This window comes from Oncorhynchus clarkii, chromosome 3 (genome assembly GCF_045791955.1).
Source record: "Oncorhynchus clarkii lewisi isolate Uvic-CL-2024 chromosome 3, UVic_Ocla_1.0, whole genome shotgun sequence".
NCBI classification, from domain to species: domain Eukaryota; kingdom Metazoa; phylum Chordata; class Actinopteri; order Salmoniformes; family Salmonidae; genus Oncorhynchus; species Oncorhynchus clarkii.
Window position 1 is genome coordinate 38,567,519 of NC_092149.1, and position 22,064 is coordinate 38,589,582.

General features: G+C 42.7%; 1 protein-coding gene across 1 annotated transcript; it reads left to right on the forward strand.

The window, feature by feature from the left end:
• Window positions 1–529: 529 nt before the first annotated feature.
• Window positions 530–20,539, forward strand: LOC139405965 (failed axon connections homolog). The gene is made up of 6 exons (XM_071148422.1): window positions 530–786; window positions 4,452–4,587; window positions 4,823–5,019; window positions 15,336–15,553; window positions 19,581–19,697; window positions 20,175–20,539. The coding sequence occupies exons 1-6, from the start codon at window positions 530–532 to the stop codon at window positions 20,531–20,533; spliced, it is 1,284 nt and encodes a 427-aa protein (XP_071004523.1). The 3' UTR covers window positions 20,534–20,539.
• The last annotated feature ends 1,525 nt before the right edge of the window (window positions 20,540–22,064 follow it).

Consider the following 22,064-nt stretch of genomic DNA (forward strand, 5'->3'; position numbering starts at 1 on the left):
TGCACCTGCTATGCACGCATATTGTTGTTGAACGTGCGCCAGTCGTTATAGCACTCGAAGAGTGTTGTGCAGTCAATAGTGGCTAAATGCAAAGCCTACTGTATATAGGTTGGTCCATGCAAATAATGTTGCTATGGAGATATTGCAGGACTTGGTGAAAATGAATTGCTCAATCCATTTAATTGGCATTTAGAAATCAATGTACTTAAATAAAATGTGTAATTTGCAGATGTCTTTATCATCATGATATAAGGCCTGGCCTGTATTATGTGGTGGTTTCAGATGTGAGGGGAGCGCTCACCGTCTGCTTCTCGTTTCCATTGGAACAGACAAAGGCTCCGAGGGCTGGCGGAGGATGCCGAGCTCAGGCCGGAAGATGTCTGTTTCTAATGTTTGGAAGATGTCTATTTCTAATGTTTGGCAGATTAAATAGCATATCGCCATGCAGCATAGGACTGTGGTGACAGACTGATGAAGGCGATAGTGGTTTGCGGGAGGACGCAGGCGCCACGCGGCGATTGATAAGAGTATGTGGAGTTCTGGTTTCGCCTCGTCCCGACCTTGTGTGGTTGAACTCGGGCGGAATCACAGCGTGCCCTTGGGGATGTGTGGTTCCGACGAGCCTCACTCTCTTTATGGCTGTATCGTCGCAATCCCTTTACGGGACTACGGTGGGATCATGTCGGGATTGGGGTCGGATTCCTGGTGGAAGAAGACCATCTATATCACCGGCGGTGCCCTCCTCGCCGCTGCTGCCTATCTATTACATGAGCTGCTCGCCATCAGGTAGGCTATACAATGGCAAACAAATATGCCACAAATGACAACGGTATTGGTTCACATGATCAAATGTGTGCATTTGTGTGATGCTTGGGCTGTGTTTTGCGTAGGCCTAATATACAATATTCACAATAATGATCTAAAATGATAAACGCCTTTCATACCCTCGGGGATGGGCTGGGTGTGCGCGCTTGCTGTCACCTCTGGTCAGCTGCTCTAGACAGATCTCTGAATAACAGAATATTGCTGTCGTTTGTTCACATTTGTTAATGTATTCGCGGAATCATCTGTTCTTGCACTGTGGGCTAGATTGTACAGCTCTTTGATGATCTCGTTCCCAAGAAGGCAAGGACAGGTGATGGAAAAAAAATAGCGGAAAGTGGAAAATCACGCGTCTTGTGCCATGTCTTGAGCGTAAAATATACATTTCTCTAGCGCTGCAGCAGTGGTGTCAGAATGTTTAGTGGAAGCGGACGTTTTGTAGCCTACTGTTGAATGAAATGCGTCTGGTTTAATCTCTGAGAGGGAAGATTAATCCAGGCCTATTGTTAACGTAATGACCGGCGCTACTGTCCCCAGTCAAGCATTTAGGCCTATGGTACATTAGGCCTATGGTACATTCAGTAACGGGGGCTCCATATAATCTGTCACACACTCTAAGAGGACTAGTTTTTGCATTTCCTCATTTGGAACCATTTGTTGAATCACGTCGCATACGGCTACTACTGTCATGCTTCTACCATAGAAAACTACATGTTGACAGTAAATCTGAAGCATATGTGTTATTCTATGCCACCCCTTTTGAGTGCTTCTTCTCAAAGGGACCCCCTGTAATCTAGGCCTAAATACATTAGTGTTTCTTCGACACGGTCCAGAAGTTCCGCACCATTGGAAAAATGGACTGAGACGTCGCCTTTCGACCGTTTCGATGGTTTCAGCACCATGGACAGCGACATTTTGTGGGAATGTGAGTTGTTTATCGGGTCGTAGACTGCCCTGCGCAAGACTATTGTACCGAAGACCTAGCCTATACATTTTATTAGCCAAAGTAGTCTATCATGTCCTATTTAGTTCCAGAAATGAATTTTAATTTCAAGGTGTTACAAAATGCCTGATGATGTAACTGACTTTATATGGAGTCCATTCCTGCTCTCTTGGACATGATATGTGGCTATAATTCATCAAATGAATTTAGGTAAGAACTAGAGTCATTGCAAGGCAGCACGCCCCTGTTTAATTATTGAAGCCTAAAGAGATGTCAGTGTCAGTCACCCACACCCTCCGTTTATAAACTGTGGAGTAGAAATGTGAGGACTCTATCAGATGTTCACAAGCACGATTAACCTCCTAGGCCTTGATTTCAAGGGTAGTAGAGGATTGAAATAGAAGTTCAGGCAAATCCTAGAGTTTCTTCTGCTGTAGGCCCATGGAATACCATGGAGTCAGTAGTATGATGAGGACTTTACCCTCTCAATATAGGGGCGGCAGGATAGCCTAGTGGTTAGAGCATTGGACTAGTAACTGGAAGGTCAAATCCCCGAGCTGACAAGGTACAAATCTGTCGTTCTGCCCCTGAACAGGCAGGTAACCCACTGTTCCTAGGCCGTCATTGAAAATAAGAATTTGTTCTTAACTGACTTGCCTAAAGGTTTAAAAAAAGGTTTAAAAAAAATATCTGTGTCATTATCTTAAAATGGTGTATTGTATCTGTGTGTACTTGTGTGCAGGAGTGTTTAGACGGGCGACTTGAATATAGTGAGGGGATAGGTTGTTCTAGGGCAATTCAACAGTAACAGAATTACACTTTGACTTAGATTTGTCAACATTTATTTCACAATTTATGCCAACCCAAAACATTTTATTTTTAAAGTGTAACAAACCATACAACTCATACAAAGACTACTTTGAACAATTTACACAGAAGATTTCACAAACTCACATTTACCGGAAGAGCTGTGCAGATGCAAAGTTTTGTAACAGAAAAAAATCTCCCTCAGTTTTTAATGCGACCATGTTTTCCAAAAACTGTTCATTTATCTTAATTCTGAGCAGACATTTATCTGCAGAAACCAATGGGGTGTCAGCTATGACATGACACCTTGAGTTAGAATTGTGGATATGAATATGATTATTTTCATGGTGGTGTATCCTGAAAAGGTAAACAAATGTAGAAATATGCATTATTCTTCTTTGAATATCTGGGTATTATTCTACACAGTGGATATTATTGTATTGAGCTCCACCCCTCCCAAACAAGACCACATTTGGTTGGTCCGAACCAGACCGAATCTAAAACAACCATAGACGTCAATGTTTCACAAGTTTGGACATCACAGTAGAGCACATTACAGTAGAGTTCAGCACAGTACTGTACAGTACACCAAACCTGTGAAACATAAACATCTTTGATTGGTTCAGATTTGGTCTGGCCAGGACGGACTGACCAAATTCCAACTACTTTTCAATGTCCAATGAGGTCCGGTGTCCGTCGGGGATCAGTGGGTGAGGATGCTGGTTACAGTAAATGGAAAGAGAGTAGGTTTCTGTAAGAGCCGGGAGACATGACATTAACCGGAGAGAGAAAAAATTGAGAGCAACAGAGAGAAAGGGAGGGGTTATCCAGACTGTCATTACAGTCTTGCTTTGACCTGAGATACTGTATATAATGGCAAGATGGTCTTGTCTCTGCCCTAACAATGGGAGTTGTTGTCCCAAAGGCGGGAAGGCAGGCAGTCTGCTTATCGGTCCGCTTGTCGTGGACAGATTTTGACAGGAGTAAACCTTTTCGCTTCGCCTCTTCCTCTCTGATTTGACCAACAGGGGACGGAAAGGGGAAAACAGTTATGAGCTGAACATAACAGTATGCCAGTGGAAGGTAGGACAGTAGCAGGTGACCCAAGTGTGATGTGACTTGTATGATTTCCCATTTTAGCCAATTCAATTGCAGTTATTCTGTTACTGATTTTGCAGTAATTCCGGTACCGATTTGGTAACAGAATTATGAGTTTTAATTACTTAATTCATAGACCAACTTGATATCAGTAAAAACACTATAACTTCTTGGTAGGTGTACATTTACTTGTTACTTCTGTGAAATGTTATTATCCTCCCTCTTGATGAAGAGAAATTAGGAAACATCTTAAAGATATGTGGGTTTTTGGTAATAGAATGTATAGATGCCTTAATTTAAAAATATATAGACTCTTCGCTTTTATTTGACACACAATTTGACATGCTTCTATGAACTTCACATGTTGGTGCTCATCGGCCTTTGTATGGAAATGCCCTGTGTAACACAGTGCTCGGGGAATTGCAGAATAGTTCCTCTCGCTGCTATGTCACCATGCTATAATATGCGTCAAGTGAGACCCTAATCCTCCCAGTCAGATTACTAAGAGCCAGAAACAGCGCTGTAACTAGTCTTACTCTCTCCTCTCTGATCTCCAATTAGGGTCGAGGTATGATAATGTTCCTACAACCACAAACTGACCTGGGAATAGCTGTACTGTTGGCACAGAAACTTTGGATCACTTTTGAAGTGGCTGCCACAGAGATAACAACTGTTTTAACAAGTATTTCATCTCATGGGGGCTCCCACCTGTGTAGTTTTCTGTTGCCTCAGTATAGCACACCTTTTCAGCTGGCATTTTGTCTCCCCGGGTGTTTTCCAGGAAGGAGCAGGAGTTGGACTCTAAAGATGCCATCATCCTCCATCAGTTCTCCAGGCCAAACACGGGGGTCCCCAGCCTCTCACCATTCTGCCTCAAGATGGAGACCTACCTACGCATGGTTGACCTGCCCTACCAGGTACAATAGTCTGTGTATGATAAAGTAGAACTTGAAAAGTACTGGTTTCCTGCACACAGATGAAGCTTACATTCCTGGACTTAAAAGCACTTTAAATGGAAATTCTCCTTATCCATGTTTTTTTTTTATGTCCAGGGATTAATCTGAGTCTGGTAAACCAGTCCTACATATTCGGATACAACTAGAGTTTGTCAATTTCCCAGTGCTGAACCCCATTCTGTTCTCCCCCTTGCAGAACTACTTTGATGGGAAGCTCTCTCCACAGGGCAAGATGCCATGGATTGAGTATAACCGGCAGCAGGTGTCGGGGCCAGAGTTCATCATTGACTTCCTGGAAGAGAAGCTGGGCGTCAACCTCAACAAGAACCTCAGTCCCCAGGAAAGAGCCGTGTCCCGGGCTGTCACCAAGATGGTGGAGGAGCACCTCTACTGGTGACTCAGTCAATTAATATACCCACGGGTCCTCCAAAGCTACATTGGTGACTCCGTATGTCACAGCCATTCCCAAATTGCTCCCTACCCTCCCCTTTGGCCATTAACCCTTGATGTTAGCATGTCTGAAGAGTTTAGATAGGTACACTAGATATACAAATGTATGTGGACACCCCTTCAAATTAGTGGATTCAGCTATTTCAGCCACACCCGTTGCTGACAGGTGTATAAAATTGAGCACACTGCCATGCAATCTCCATAGCAAAATATTGGCAACAGAATGGCCTCACTGAAGAACTCAGTGAATTTCAACATGGCACCGTCATAGGATGCCACCTTTTTAACAAGTCAGTTCGTCAAATGTCTGCCCTGCTAGAGCTGCCCCCGGTCAACTGTAAGTGCTCTTATTGTGAAGTGGAAACGACTTGAAACAACGACAGCTCAGCCGTGATGCGGTAGGCCACACAAGCTCACAGAACGGGTCTGCCAAGTCCTGAAGCGCGCGTAAAAAAACCCGTCTTTCCTCAGTTGCAACGCTCACTACAGAGTTCCAAACTGCCTCTGAAAGCAACGTCAGCACAAGAACTGTTTGTCAGACGCTTCATGAACAGGTATTCCATGGCCGAGCAGCTGCACACAAGCCTAAGAACACCATGCGCAATGCCAAGCGTCGGTTGGTGTGGTGTAAATCTCCCCGCCATTGGACTGGAGCAGTGGAAAGGTGTTCTCTGGAGTGATGAATCACCCTTCACCATCTGGCAGTCCGACAGACAAATCTGGGTTTGGCAGATGCCAGGAGAACACTACCTGCCCCAATGCATAGTGCTAGCTATAAAGTTTGGTGGAGGAGGAATAATGGTCTGGGGCTGTTTTTCATAGTTTGGGCAAGGCCCCTTAGTTCCAGTGAAGCGAAATCTTAACGCTACACCATTCAATGACAATTTAGACGATCCTGTGCTTCCAACTTTGTGGCAATAGTTTGGGGAAGGCCCTTTCCTGTTCCAGCATGACAATGCCCCCGTGCACAAAGTGAGGCCCATACAAAAATGGTTTGCTGAGATTGGTGTGGAAGAGCTTGACTAGCCTGCACAAAACCCTGACCTCAACCCCATCGAACACCTTTGGGATGAATTGGAACGCCGACTGCGACCCAGACATAATCGCCAAACATCAGTGCCCGACCTCACTAATGCTCTTGTGACTGAATGGAAGCAAGTCCCCACAGCAATGTTCCAACATCTAGTGGAAAACCTTTCTAGGAGAGTGAAGGCTTTTATAGCAGCAAATGGGGGGGAACAACTCCACATTAATGCCCATGATTTTGGAATGAGATGTTTGACGAGCAGGTGTCCACATACTCTTGGTCATGAAGTGTAGACGCAGGGTAGTGGTGAAGTTTCCACCATATTGCTTCCACCGTACAGATGGGAAGAGATTGAAGGGTTAGGGCCAATGGGAGGGTTGGGAATGAATTGGGACTGGCTAAGCTCGCTCACTCTAGTGTTCCCAAGTGGTCATCCACACAGCTACATTACCGATCTACTTACAGTATATAGAAGGGTGGGACTCCACATTATTGGTGAGTCACTGCTGGGCATCTGTACTGGTGAGGCTTCTGCTGGGAAGTCACTGATCCTGCATTCCAAATTGCACCCTATTCCTGATATAGTGCACTACTTTGTAAGGAACAGGGTGCCATTTTGGACGCAGACTGAGCCTTTCCCGGTTGGGGCCCAGGGAAAGGTAGTCGGATGAATGACACATCTACAAGCATTTGTGTCTGAGCATGAATGTCAAAGAAAAGAGGGCATACTTGCTCATCAAGCTCTTTTCTACAATATTTACAGGGCGAGAAATCAGTCGGTAACATGTTTCTGTGCATCAGATCTTGTGAATCTCATTCAGAACCAGAGCCATGAATTGGAGGGGGGCGGGGGTTCCATAATATTGCTCTGCAGCTGTCGAGTAAGGGGCCATTCATATAACTCTCATTTCCACTCCCTTTCTCTTGCTCTCTGTTTTCCTCCCGTTTTCTTTTCCCCTTATCACCTCCTTCTCTACTCTCTCTCCTCTTTCCCCCTCCCTCTCGCAGGCTGTGTTTACTATTGATTACATTATTAATGGCTGTGCAGGACTATGGGGCTGCTTGTTGCTCTGTTTGGCCAGCTGAGGTTAGCAGCATGGGTCACAGCGTCCTGAGATCATATACAGCTCTTCAGGCCCGTAAATTAGCATGATTGATGTTGCTATGACAACACGAAGAGGAAGGCTGCTCTGTGACAGAGATATGCCTCAGGGCCCAGATTCATAAAACCTCCTTATTAACTATAGACTTATGAAGAAAGTTAAGCAAAGTTGATATTCCTCAAAGGGTATTGGACATTTATTGCTCTATTTCTTATGTTTCTCCTTAAGCAAAAAGTTAAGAAGAAATTAGATTATTGAAAATACAATTTGGGGATTTGTTCTTAATTCCAAGATAGCTAAACCCTTACATTCAGGGCAGTGAGAGACTAAGCTCATGAAAGCAATTGAACATGTTTAATTCACTCACTTATTTTAAACCCAAGAACATCTTAGAACAGTAATCTCTGTAGGAAATATGTTAACATGATTGCCATTAATAGCTCGCTAAATCGGTTGCCTGGCAACAAACATCTTAAGAAGATTCGTCAGAAGATATTTGAGAAGTTTGTCAGAAAATCTTGAAACCTAAAGATATTGTTGAGGAATTTCACTTACGAATTAACTTATGAACTTCTTCTTTTTTTTCTTAAGAAGCTTTTGCATAAGAGGTGTTTTGTGAATCTGGGCCCTGGTCTGGGAGATTGTGCTGTTAGTTCACAACGTACGTGTACTGTGTATGTGTATTAAGTTCAGTGTCTGGTTTAGTAAAGATTGTCATTTGTCTTCCATTCCTATTGTGTAGAGCTCGAGTTGTCATACAGTGCCTTGCGAAAGTATTCGGCCCCCTTGAACTTTGCAACCTTTTGCCACATTTCAGGCTTCAAACATAAAGATATAAAACTGTATTTTTTTGTGAAGAATCAACAACAAGTGGGACACAATCATGAAGTGGAACGACATTTATTGGATATTTCAAACTTTTTTAACAAATCAAAAACTGAAAAATTGGGCGTGCAAAATTATTCAGCCCCTTTACTTTCAGTGCAGCAAACTCTCTCCAGAAGTTCAGTGAGGATCTCTGAATGATCCAATGTTGACCTAAATGACTAATGATGACTTGATTACACCTGTGTGTAATCAAGTCTCCGTATAAATGCACCTGCACTGTGATAGTCTCAGAGGTCTGTTAAAAGCGCAGAGAGCATCATGAAGAACAAGGAACACACCAGGCAGGTCCGAGATACTGTTGTGAAGAAGTTTAAAGCCGGATTTGGATACAAAAAGATTTCCCAAGCTTTAAACATCCCAAGGAGCACTGTGCAAGCGATAATATTGAAATGGAAGGAGTATCAGACCACTGCAAATCTACCAAGACCTGGCCGTCCCTCTAAACTTTCAGCTCATACAAGGAGAAGACTGATCAGAGATGCAGCCAAGAGGCCCATGATCACTCTGGATGAACTGCAGAGATCTACAGCTGAGGTGGGAGACTCTGTCCATAGGACAACAATCAGTCGTATATTGCACAAATCTGGCCTTTATGGAAGAGTGGCAAGAAGAAAGCCATTTCTTAAAGATATCCATAAAAAGTGTTGTTTAAAGTTTGCCACAAGCCACCTGGGAGACACACCAAACATGTGGAAGAAGGTGCTCTGGTCAGATTAAACCAAAATTGAACTTTTTGGCAACAATGCAAAACGTTATGTTTGGCGTAAAAGCAACACAGCTGAACACACCATCCCCACTGTCAAACATGGTGGTGGCAGCATCATGGTTTGGGCCTGCTTTTCTTCAGCAGGGACAGGGAAGATGGTTAAAATTGATGGGAAGATGGATGGAGCCAAATACAGGACCATTCTGGAAGAAAACCTGATGGAGTCTGCAAAAGACCTGAGACTGGGACGGAGATTTGTCTTCCAACAAGACAATGATCCAAAACATAAAGCAAAATCTACAATGGAATGGTTCAAAAATAAACATATCCAGGTGTTAGAATGGCCAAGTCAAAGTCCAGACCTGAATCCAATCGAGAATCTGTGGAAAGAACTGAAAACTGCTGTTCACAAATGCTCTCCATCCAACCTCACTGAGCTCGAGCTGTTTTGCAAGGAGGAATGGGAAAATTTTCAGTCTCTCGATGTGCAAAACTGATAGAGACATACCCCAAGCGACTTACAGCTGTAATCGCAGCAAAAGGTGGCGCTACAAAGTATTAACTTAAGGGCTGAATAATTTTGCACGCCCAATTTTTCAGTTTTTGATTTGTTAAAAAAGTTTGAAATATCCAATAAATGTCGTTCCACTTCATGATTGTGTCCCACTTGTTGTTGATTCTTCACAAAAAAATACAGTTTTATATCTTTATGTTTGAAGCCTGAAATGTGGCAAAAGGTCGCAAAGTTCAAGGGGGCTGAATACTTTCGCAAGGCACTGTAAGTAAGAGCACTGTTTAATGATATTGAAATCATTGAAATAGGTATATGATTTGATCTCAGGTTGATCTCGGGTTTGTCTGGTTTAGCCCCTGAAGCAAATTTCCCCTCAGATCCTTTTCAAGACAGCTCAATCTTTTTTTTGTCTAGAGAGCTGACTGTTAATTATCACAATACATTCATTGCTTTTGTCCTGATAATTGAAGGTGAACTATTAATTCAAAATGTCTCTGTGATCTCATTGCCTTAGAGTGGTGGAGCAGGTGATGGAGAGATGGTATGGTAAAATAAAAAACACAACACATTATCAAATCAAACTTTATTTGTCACATGCGCCGGATACAACAAGTGTAGACTTTACCGTGAAATTCTTACTTACAAGCCCTTAACCAACAGTGCAGTTCAAGGAGAAGGAAATATTTACCAAGTAGACTAAAATAAAAAGTCATAATAAAAAGTAACACAATAAGAATAACAATAACGATGCTATGTACAGGGGGCACCGGTACCGAGTCAGTGTGCAGAGGTGCAGGCTAGTTGAGGTAATCTGTACATCTAGGTGGGGGCAAAGCGACTATGCAAAGATAACAAACAGCGAACATACAGCAGTGTACAAAAGGAGGGGGGGGTGGGGTCAATTGTAAATTGTCCGGTGGCGATTTTATGAATCGTTCAGCTTGGGGCGAGAAGCTATTGAGGAGCCTTTTGGTCCTAGACTTGGCGCCCCGGTACAGCTTTCCGTGTGGTAGCAGAGAAAACAGTCTGTAACTTGGGGGACTGGAGTCTCTGACAATTTTATGGGCTTTCCTCTGACACCGCCTATTATCAATCAATCAAATGTATTTATAAAGCCCATCTTACATCAGCTGATATCACAAAGTGCTGTACAGAAACCCAGCCTAAAATCCCAAACAGCAAGCAATGCAGGTGTAGAAGCACGGTGGCTAGGAAAAACTCCCTAGAAAGAACAGAACCTTTAGGAAGAAACCTAGAGAGGAACCAGGTTATGAAGGGTGGCCAGTCCTCTTCTGGCTGTGCCGGGTGGAGATTATAACAGAACATGGCCAAGATGTTCAAAAGCTCATAGATGATGAGCAGGGTCAGCAGGGTATTATATAGCTCCTGGATGGCAGGAAGCTGGGCTCCAGTGATGAACTGGGCCATTCGCATTACCCTCTGTAGCGCCTTACGGTCAGATGCCGAGCAGTTACCATACCAGGCGGTGATGCAACCGGTCAGGATGCTCTCGATGGTGCAGCTATAGAACCTTTTGAGCATCTGTGGACCCATGACAAATCTTTTTCTCCTGAGGGGGAAAAGGTTTTGTCGTGCCCTCTTCACTACGGTCGTGGTATGTTTTGACCATGATAGTTTGTTGATGATGGGGACACCAAGGAACTTGAAACTCTCGACCCGCTCCACTGCAGCCCCGTCAATGTTAATGGGGGCCTGTTTGGCCCGCCTTTTCCTGTAGTCCACGATCAGCTCCTTAGTCTTGCTCACATTGAGGGAGAGGTTGTTGTCCTGGCACCACACTGCCAGTTCTCAGACCTCCTCCCTATAGGCCGTCTCATGGTTGTCAGTGATCAGGCCTACCACTGTTGTCAGCAAACATAATGACGGTGTTGGAGTTGTGTTTGGCCACGCAGTCATGGGTGAACAGAGAATACAGGAGGGGACTAAGTACACACCCCTGAGGGGCCCCAGTGTTAAGGATCAGCGTGGCAGACGTGTTGTTGCCTACTCTTACCACATGGGGGCGGCCTGTCAGGAAGTCCAGGATCCAATTGCAGAGGGATGTGTTTAGTCCAAGAGTCCTTAGCTTAGTGATGAGCTTCGTGGGCACTATGGTGTTGAACGCTGAGCTGTAGTCAATGAACAGCATTTTCACATACAGGTGAAGTCAGAAGTTTACATACACTTAGGTTGGAGTCCTTAAAACTCCATTTCAACCACTCCACAAATTTCTTGTTAACAAACTATAGTTTTGACAAGTCGGTTTCCAACAATTGTTTACAGACAGAAATTTCACTTATAATTCACTTTATCACAATTCCAGTGGGTCAGAAGTTTACATATACTAAGTTGACTGTGCCTTTAAACAGCTTGGAAAATTCCAGAAAATGATGTCATGGCTTTTGTCAATTGGAGGTGTACCTGTGAATGTATTTCAAGGCCTACCTTCAAACTCAGTGCCTCTTAGCTTGACATCATTGGAAAAATCTAAAATCTAAAAACATTGTAGACCTCCACAAGTCTGGTTCATCCTTGGGAGCAATTTTCAAACACCTGAAGGTACCACGTTCATCTGTACAAACAATAGTATGCAAGTATAAACACCAATGGACCACAAAGCCATCATACCGCTCAGGAAGGAGACACGTTCTGTCTCCTAGAGATGGACTTACTTTGGTGCGAAAAGTGCAAATCAATCTCAGAACAACAGCAAAGGACCTCCACCTTCAAATCGATCCCGCTCCAGAGTACAGGCCTCTGTAACGCCCATTCGTTCAACGATAAACGCGAATCTGACCATCACCCCTGGTGAGACAAAACCGCAACTCGTAAGTGAAGAGCACTTTTTGCCAGTCCTTTCTGGTCCAGTGACGGTGGGTTTGTGCCCATAGGCGACGTTGTTGCCAGTGATGTCTGGTGAGGACCTGCCTTTACAACAGGCCTACAAGCCCCCAGTCCAGCCTCTCTCAGCCTAATGCGGGCAGTCTGAGCACTGATGGAGGGATTGTGTGTTCCTGGTGTAACTCTGGCAGTTGTTGTTGCCATCCTGTTCCTGTCCCGCAGATGTGATGTTTGGATGTACCGATCCTGTGCAGGTGTTGTTGCACATGGTATGCCACTGCGAGGACGATCAGCTGTCCGTCCTGTAGCGCTGTCTTGGATGTCTCACAGTACGTACATTGCAATTCATTGCCCTGGCTACATCTGCAGTCCTCATGCCTCCTTGCAGCATGCCTAAGGCACGTTCATGCAGATGAGAAGAGAACCTGGGTATCTTTCTTTTGGTGTTTTTCAGAGTCAGTAGAAAGATTAACATTAACGTTAACAATGTCTAGACTGTATTTCTTATCAATTTGATATTATTTCAATGGATATTTTTTTTGTTGCTTTTCTTTAAAAAAACAAGGACATTTCTAAGTGACCGCAAACTTTTGAACGGTAGTGTGTGTGTATATGTATGTGTGTGTATGTACAGTGGGGCTGTACAGACACAGCCACCATTTGTGCAAGTTCTCCCACTTAAAATGATGAGAGAGGCCTGTAATTTTCATCATAGGTACACTTCAGCGATGACAGACAAAATGAGAAAGAAAAATCCAGAAAATCACATTGTAGGATTTTTTTATGAATTTATTTGCAAATTATGGTGGAAAATAAGTATTTGGTCAATAACAAAAGTTTATCTCAATACTTTGTTATATACCCTTTGTTGGCAATGACAGAGGTCAAACGTTTTCTGTAAGTCTTCACAAGGTTTTCACACACTGTTGCTGGTATTTTGGCCCATTCCTCCATGCAGATCTCCTCTAGAGCAGTGATGTTTTGGGGCTGTTGCTGGGCAACACGGACTTTTAAAAAATCTTACAATGTGATTTTATGGATTTTCTTTTCTCATTTTGTCTGTCATAGTTGAAGTGTACCTATGATGAAAATTACAGGCCTCTCCCATCTTTTTCAGTGGGAGAACTTGCACAATTGGTGGCTGACTAAATATTTTTTTGCCCCACTGTATGTATGTGTATATATACAGTCATGGCCAAATGTTTTGAGAATGACATAAATATTAATTTTCACAAAGTCTGCTGCCTCAGTTTGTATGATGGCAATTTGCATATACTCCAGAATGTTATGAAGAGTGATCAGATGAATTGCAATTAATTGCAAAGTCCCTCTTTGCCATGCAAATTAACTGAATCCCCCAAAAACATTTCCACTGCATTTCAGCCCTGCCACAAAAGGACCAGCTGACATCATGTCAGTGATTCTCTTGTTAACACAGGTGTGAGTGTTGACGAGGACAAGGCTGGAGATCACTCTGTCATGCTGATTGAGTTCAAATAACAGACTGGAAGCTTCAAAAGGAGGGTGGTGCTTGGAATCATTGTTCTTCCTCTGTCATCCATGGTTACCTGCAAGGAAACACGTGCCGTCATCATTGCTTTGCACAAAAAGGGCTTCACAGGCAAGGAAATTGCTGCCAGTAAGATTGCACCTAAATCAACCATTTATCGGATCATCAAGAACTTCAAGGAGTGCGGTTCAATTGTTGTGAAGAAGGCTTCAGGGCACCCAAGAAAGTCCAGCAAGTGCCAGGACCGTCTCCTAAAGTTGATTCAGCTGCGGGTTCGGGGCACCACCAGTACAGAGCTTGCTCAGGAATGGCAGCAGGCAGGTGTGAGTGCATCTGTACGCACAGTGAGACAAAGACTTGGAGGATCGCCTGGTGTTAAGAAGGGCAGCAAAGAAGCCACTTCTCTCCAGGAAAACCAACAGGGACAGACTGATATTCTGCAAAAGATACAGGGATTGGACTGCTGAGGATTGTGGTAAAGTCCTTTTCTCTGATGAATCCCCTTTCCGATTGTTTGGGGCGTCCGGAAAAAAGCTTGTCCGGAGAAGACATGGTCTACCATCAGTCCTGTGTCATGACAACAGTAAAGCATCCTGAGACCATTCATGTGTGGAGTTGCTTCTCAGCCAAGGGAGTGGGCTCACTCACAATTTTGCCAAAGATCACAGCCATGAATGAAGAATGGTACCAACACATCCTCCGAGAGCATCTTCTCCCAACCATCCAGGAACAGTTTGGTGACGAACAATGCCTTTTCCAGCATGATGGAGCACCTTGCCATAAGGCAAAAGTGATAACTAAGTGGCTCGGGGAACAAAACATTGATATTTTGGGTCCATGGCCAGGAAACTCCCCAGACCTTAATCCCATTGAGAACTTGTGGTCAATCCTCAAGAGGTGGGTGGACAAACACAAACCCACAAATTCTGACAAAACTCCAAGCATTGATTATGCAAGAATGGGCTGCCATCAGTGTGTGGCCCAGAAGTTAATTGACAGCATGCCAGGGCGGATTGCAGAGGTCTTGAAAAAGAAGGGTCAACACTGCAAATATTGACTCTTTGCATCAACTTCATATATTGCCAATAAAAGCCTTTGATACTTATGAAATGCTTGTAATTATACCTCAGTATTCCATAGTAACATCTGACAAAAATATCTAAAGACACTGAGGCAGCAGACTGTGAAAATGTATATTTGTGTCATTCTCAAAACTTTTGGCCACGACTGTATGTATGTGTGTGTGTGTGTATGTATATATATGAATTGGAAATGATGCAATTACGTTGACAATTACGTTGATGGAACCTACAATCTATCTGCATATTGAAGCAGTTATTGAGACCGTTATTCCGTACTTTCCCTCAGCTGCCTGTCTCCCTGCCACCCTGTTTTACTGCCTACTGGGCTGCTAGAGGCCTACAACACAGTGTATATCAGGCAGCCTGGATTCACCTGGTCAGTCTGTCATGGAACGAGCAGGTGATCCTAATGTTTTGTACACACAGTGTATGTGTTTCCATATGATTGTACTATACTACCCCTGGGATAATAACCTGCATTATGCTTGTCTAACTATACAAGACGATAACTTACTGCCAGTCGACAACCTGTCTGTGTGTTTCTATATAAGACTGTACTATAACCTGTATATTTGTGTTTCTAAACAGGACAATAGCCTATTGCCAGTGGGTAGACAACCTGGAGGAGACCCAGAAGATGCTGTCAGTCACTGGTCCTCTCGGTGACATGCTAAAGTGGATCCTCAGCCACCTGAACAGCAGCATGGTGCAAAGGGAGATGTACGGCCATGGCATCGGACGCTTCTCCAAGAAGGAAGTCTACAAGCTGATGGAAAAGGACATGCGCACACTGGCCGAACTGCTCGGTATGTATGGAGGGGTACAGGTGGATGGGAGGGTATGAGTAGACAGATGGTTAATCCCAAATCAACCTATGGGCACTACCCTTAGGCCTAGGCACTTGTGTAGATATGAGAGGATTGGACAGGTGTAAGCAATCCAGCGAAAATTCTACCTAGCCCATCAGAGTGCAAAATGGAGGAACAACCATATTGCTTACAGCGATCCAATCCTCTCAGATCTACACACAAACCCAGATGGTAGGGACTAGGGGTTGATTTGGGATTCAGGGAGAGACTAGGGGCAATTGAAGAACAATTTATGATGTAGCCAATTTCTCAACGCTCTCACAGTATTGTCAGTGTTGAGGAATTGGCTACTGATGGAGATATGAGGAACAATGGGAAAGGAAGGCTTTCTAATCATCCGGTATCAATTATAACATGGGGTCAGTTGAAGTTCACTGTAAGATTGACTTTGTTGTGGGGTTTGTCCTTTATACAGAGCTCCATTTTACCCTCTTCCACTCTCTAGTGGTGAGACACTGTATATGCACTGTGCTTCCAACTACATTATGTGTTTCAAATGTATTTTAGTCGGAAAAAGAGCAGAGAATGTCTATTGATTTTAGCATAAACTCTTTGCAAGGTGGTAAACTGTAGTGTAATATGTGCAATCTGAATTTACTTTATAATGCTTTGAATATAAGTCCCCCCCCCCCATGCACCAACAACCAACAAAATTAACAAAATAGAGACAGGAAAACAACAATGAAAAAAATAAAGGCACTTTTTAAACAATGGATGAGCTTTTCTTCGTAATCTACTTGAGAACTGTTTAGGGTTCAAGTAAAACTTTTGAATAAGTGAAGTTATTATAGAGAGGTTTAGTGCTTTTATATTGAATAATCTCAACCCACCCAGTTCATATTCATTATAGAGAGAGGCACGCTTTATCTTTTCTGGTTTAACGTCTCAGATAAAGTGAAATATTTTTTGCTCATATGATTTGAAAAACGAATCATCTGGAGTAGGCAGCGCCATAAGTAAGTGAGTAAACTGAGATATGATTAAGGAGTTAATCAGGGCAATTTTCACATAAATAGTTGCAGGATCTGGTCTATTTTTACACGTTTTCTATTGAAATTCATTATAGAGAGCTCATTTTATATATTTTGTGAAATGAATACTAAGTATGTCTACTTCACCGTCAGCCCATTTTATAGGTAAACTGCAGAGTGATGTAAAAAATATATATATATTTTTTAAAGATCCAATACGTAATATAGTACATCATAATTAGGTTTTAGTCCAGAGATTCCAGAAAAGTTATCTAGATCTTCAATGAGACATTGCAAAGATCGCACCCTTTTTTTCAATTTTGCCTAAAATGACATACCCAAATCTAACTGCCTGTAGCTCCGCACCTGAAGCAAGGATATGCATATTCTTGATACCATTTGAAAGGAAACACGTAAGTTTGTGGAAATGTGAAATTCATGTAGGAGAATATGACACATTAGTTCTGGTAAAAGATAATACATTGGGAAAAAAAACATTTTTTTTTGTTTTTTGTTCCGTCACCTTTGAAATGCAAGAGAAAGGCCAATATATGACTTGGGAATCTAGGCGCAATTTAGATTTTGGCCACTAGATGGCACCAGTGTATGTGCAAAGTTAGAATGACTCAATGAACCATTGCATTTCTGTTCAAAATGTTTTATCAAGACTGCTCAAATGTGCCTAATTGGTTTATCAATACATTTAAGTTCATAACTGTGCACTCTCCTCAAACAATAGCATGGTATTATTTCACTGTAATAGCTACTGTAAATTGGACAGTGCAGTTAGACTAACAAGAATTTAAGCTTTCTGCCCATATCAGATATGTTTATGTCCTGGGAAATGTTCTTGTTACTTACAACCTCATGTTAATCACATTAGCCCATGTTAGCAGGGGCAAAACCAATCCTGTAGAGATTACTATAAAACTTGGATGTAGAATGAGTTTCCTGTAAACAGTATATGTTATATTTATTTTCTTTTAGCCACATAAAGACTGATCTTTTTTAAAATAATTTGCTAAACCATTAGAATTATAACTGGCTATACTTATTTTACCCCTTACCATAACTAGATACTATTCTCAGTCTAAATTGACCATAATTAGTGCTTGTAAGGTTTCTGCCGTAAGAGGTATTATGACGGTCATTTGAGATTTCAAATGTCTGATATTTAGAATTCAAGAAACAGGTTCTAGCAATAATTGTTTTATTCCCTTGCCTGTTTGCCTGTGAGCCAATGCCACAGATGTTAGAAAATGTTGTACAAATATTGTGTGTAGTAAATCTGAGTAGGTTGATGTGTATGATATTGGATGTGATTTAGTGAGAGTGTGTAGGATGTCTGGATAAGAGTACGACTATCAAGTGTGATGTCTAAATTAATAATAACCCAGCCAATTTGCATGGTTGAGTGTCTGTGTGTAACATGAAATGAGTATAGCCTTAATATTCAAGATGATAACTGTAATCCATATCGTATCACCATCACAGTTTCATCGTAATTACATCTAACAGAATTTTCATAGAAAAACACATCCCAGCATTTCCATAACAGTTGACGTTTCACATGATCATGAAAGAGACCTTGCATTACTATAGAGACGGCTTCACTGCTGTACAAAGGTATCCCATACAATATGTTGTTATTATTTCCCAATGTCCCTGTTCTGATACCTTCCCCTTGCTTGTTGTAAACATAGATAAAGATGTAGACAAAGACATTGAAAAGATAGATAAACAAAAAAAACATATTCAATTAGAGAAAAGTTCTCGACAATAGTGAGAGGTAGAGAGAGAGAGAGAGATCAAGTGTGTGTGTGTTCATATCAACTTCATAGTTTTCAGATATTTTTACAGTTCCCATACTTTTTTTACTTCGTAACCTGACATCCCCGTAGAATTTAGTACAGCCACGGTGTTATGGAGCTGTCTCGGAAGAGCTGTCCCATCTATAAAGTGTGTGTCCCCAATGAGAAGGCACGCTTACCCCTCTCCCGCCTCTGCTCTGTACAGGATACAGCCTCTTCGGACGTTCGTTTATCTCCCGGGGAAATTGGTCATTGAGACCGAATTTGGTCCATTTATGCTCCCTTTCCCTGCTTTTGATCAGCTCCTTTTGTTGGTGGTGTTCACAATTTTCGATGATAGGTCGGGGGACTCTTGGTCTTGTTACTCCGAGTCTGTGCACTCGGTGGAAAGACACCTTGTTTACAGTCTCTAGAGAGGAAGTTTCAAGGCGGATTGCATGAACTCTGATCGCCCCCTCTGGATTATTGGATGGGTCCTCAGGAATCCCAGAAAATATTAGATTTTCACTCATGCTGCGGCTTTGTATGTCTAGTTGCGACTCCCTCACCACCCTGTTTTCCCTGAGTAGACAATCCATGTTGGAATCGATAGTTACTTTGGCTGAGAGTGCCTTGTTCTCTCCTTGAAGTGTGAGAATTTCACTCTGGCTAAACTCCAAACTCCCACACAGCCCTGCTATCTCCTCACACAGTTTTTCAAGTGTTGCATGGATTCCAGCAAGAGCATTATCCTCTACATAAATGGTAAGTAAATCGTCCGTGTCTGTAGATTAATCTCTAAAAAATCTCTTTATTTTTTTGTCGGGTTAAAATATTTTGTGAGTTAGCCGGATCTTTCCACGATGGAGTATGTTGTTCCTCCATAACACAATGCTGTTGATACTCGTCGATTTTCCTCAGGATCTCCTTAGTATCCAGGTTGGCTCTGATCTGCAACCAGTTGTTTACAAATGTTTTAAACGCTGCGTCTTTCCCACGACGAGAGAAGATGTAATCATGAGTTGCAAAATGCGCAATCCCACTTCCATACACAATTGTTTTCGCTGTTTTGTTTGTAATTTACAGGCTGCTCCGTGAAGAGTCTGAGGCACTCAGCAGGCTTTTCTTATCATGTTCTCTTATAGTTGGCTGATGGTTGGTTTGATATTTGTTACTGACCCCAGCTGTTCATCTGTCCTGCAGGAGATAAGAAGTACTTCATGGGACCTAAAATGTCGACAGTAGACGCTGCTGTGTTTGGTCACCTGGCCCAGGCCATGTGGACACTACCTGGCACACAACCTGAACAGCTCATCAAAGGTCAGTTCAATCTCTCAGCCTCTGTGAAATGTTTTACTCATACTCACAATACCAAAGCATCCTAATTGATTGATTTTGAAAGTGTGCCTTGTGATTGTGTTACTGTTATGTTGTTATCGAGATTGTGTAACACATTCTGTACCTAATGTGTTATTCTATAGATTTAAAGGCAGGTGTAGAATAGGATGCAATGTCCTCCTTTTTTATCCAAGTGTACTTGCCTACGTCTTCCACTAGATGACAGTGAAAGACTGTAATGTGCAGTGTTGTTGCACATTTGCTCGTCATGGTTTCAGTCTTTAGAGAATGTTTGATCAGAGATCAAAGACCAGTCTATTTTCATTTTCGAACTGCACAAAATCTGACAATCAAAGTTTGAATAGGAAATCAAAGGATACTCTGGCACGGATGTACATTTTCCTTGTGTACCGATGTTGGAACCTGCACTTCCTCTATTCCCTGTCCACTGTGTTTTAGGCGAGCTCGTCAACTTGGCCATGTTCTGTGAGCGCATGCGGAGAAAGTTCTGGCCTGAGTGGTTTGTGGACATAGAGGACCTGTGCTATGACGGAGCAGACACTGACAGCAGCGAGGGCTCTCCTACATGCCTGATGGACTTTGGCCTGTTCTCCCGGACAGACACCATGGAGGAGAGTGAAGCCTCTGACAAACACACACACTCACACACTCACTCCCCCAATACGGACCACTCGCTGTTCGACTCAGACGTGGGCACGGGCTCGGAGAACGAGCCGCAGCTCAAGTGTGACCCTCCTAGTCCTGACCCCCCTAGTTCTGCCCCTTCCAACCCCAGTCCCAAACCTCTCAACCCTTGACCCACCCTCATCCAGTGAGGTGGGGTGGTTTTGGCTGAGGCAGTCAGACGGCCGGAACGTCAAACTAATCAGGGCGCTGCTATCTGGATTGGCATCATAGAGCCGCGGAACACAGAGGCACAGTTCTCACTTCTGCTGCTGCCTCTCCCTCTCTTTCAGAGATCTGTGCTCACACATGGAGGCTCTGTTATATTCCATGATGACTGAAAACTATATCCTAACAATGTAATATCAGTGCACTCAGACAAACTGGGTATTTGTATGCAGAGCGTATAAATCGAACCCCATGTTACATGCGTTGCATTATGATTTCCTCACCCCGAGTGATGGTGACATTGAAAACATGTCACAATCACAGACGTTGCCTTATTTGTGTCAGTTGTCCCAGGGTACAGGCTAGCGTGAAACATTTTGAGAGAGATTGTTGGTGGAAACAGGTGTGTCTGTCCATGGAATACAGGCAACACGGCTGTTTCTTAGAATTGTAACTAGTGAAAGAGAGACCATGAATGGTAGCAGAAACATGAAATCACTGGATTTTAGAAAACAGGGGTCAGTCATTTGCTAAGACTTGGACACATATTGTAAAGTGATATATATATATATATATATATATATATATATATATATATATATATATATATATATAAAGAGTCTGCTTACTATGGCGGCTGCTCTAGTCTGTGTCTTACTAACGGTGGGCTATTCTACCAGTAGTCCTATGGTTTGTGGCTTGCTGCTGAGCATCAGCCACAATCACTGGCCTTTCCATCAACCATTTGTGTCTAACTTCACTCTAGTAAAGGAGATTGGGATGCGCAAAAGGAACTGGAGATGTCACACTCTTGTCCGAGTACACTTACCAGTACAGGCTGGTTGTAGAGCCGACTCTTGTATCTCACCACTAGAGGGTGCTCTATCTATACATTCATCCTGCTGTCTATTTAGCTCTATGGTCTCGAGTCCTGCAGTTTTTGCCACTTGGAATGTTAAAGGCCCAGCGCAGTCAAAGCGTGATATTCCTGTGTTTTATACAGTTGAAGTCGGAAGTTTACAAACACTTGGGTTGGAGTCATTACAATTCGTTTTTCAACCACTCCACAAATTTCTTGATAACAAACTATAGTTTTGGCAAGTCGGTTAGGACATCTACTTTGTGCATGACACAAGTAATTTTTCCAACAATTGTTTACAGACAGATTATTTCACTTATAATTCACTGTATCACAATTCCAGTGGGTCAGAAGTTCACATACACTAGGTTGACTGTGCCTTAAAACAGCTTGGAAAATTCCAGAAAATGATGTTATGGCTTTAGAAGCTTCTGATAGGCTAATTGACATTATTTGAGTCAATTGGAGGTGTACCTGTGGATGTATTTGAAGGCCTACCTTCATACTCAGTGCCTCTTTGCTTGACATCATGGGAAAATCAAAAGAAATCTTCCAAGACCTCAGACATTTTTTTTTACACCTCCACAAGTCTGGTTCATCCTTGGGAGCAATTTCCAGATGCCTGAAGGCACCACGTT

What these genes read in the sequence shown, in the direction of transcription:
- LOC139405965 (XM_071148422.1), top strand. Translation starts at nt 530, where the DNA reads ATGTGGAGTTCTGGTTTCGCCTCGTCCCGACCTTGTGTGGTTGAACTC. An exon ending in CACACTGGCCGAACTGCTCG is followed by an intron (nt 15,554 to 19,580) that starts GTATGTATGGAG and finishes TCTGTCCTGCAG; the next exon opens with GAGATAAGAAGTACTTCATG. An exon ending in ACCTGAACAGCTCATCAAAG is followed by an intron (nt 19,698 to 20,174) that starts GTCAGTTCAATC and finishes ACTGTGTTTTAG; the next exon opens with GCGAGCTCGTCAACTTGGCC.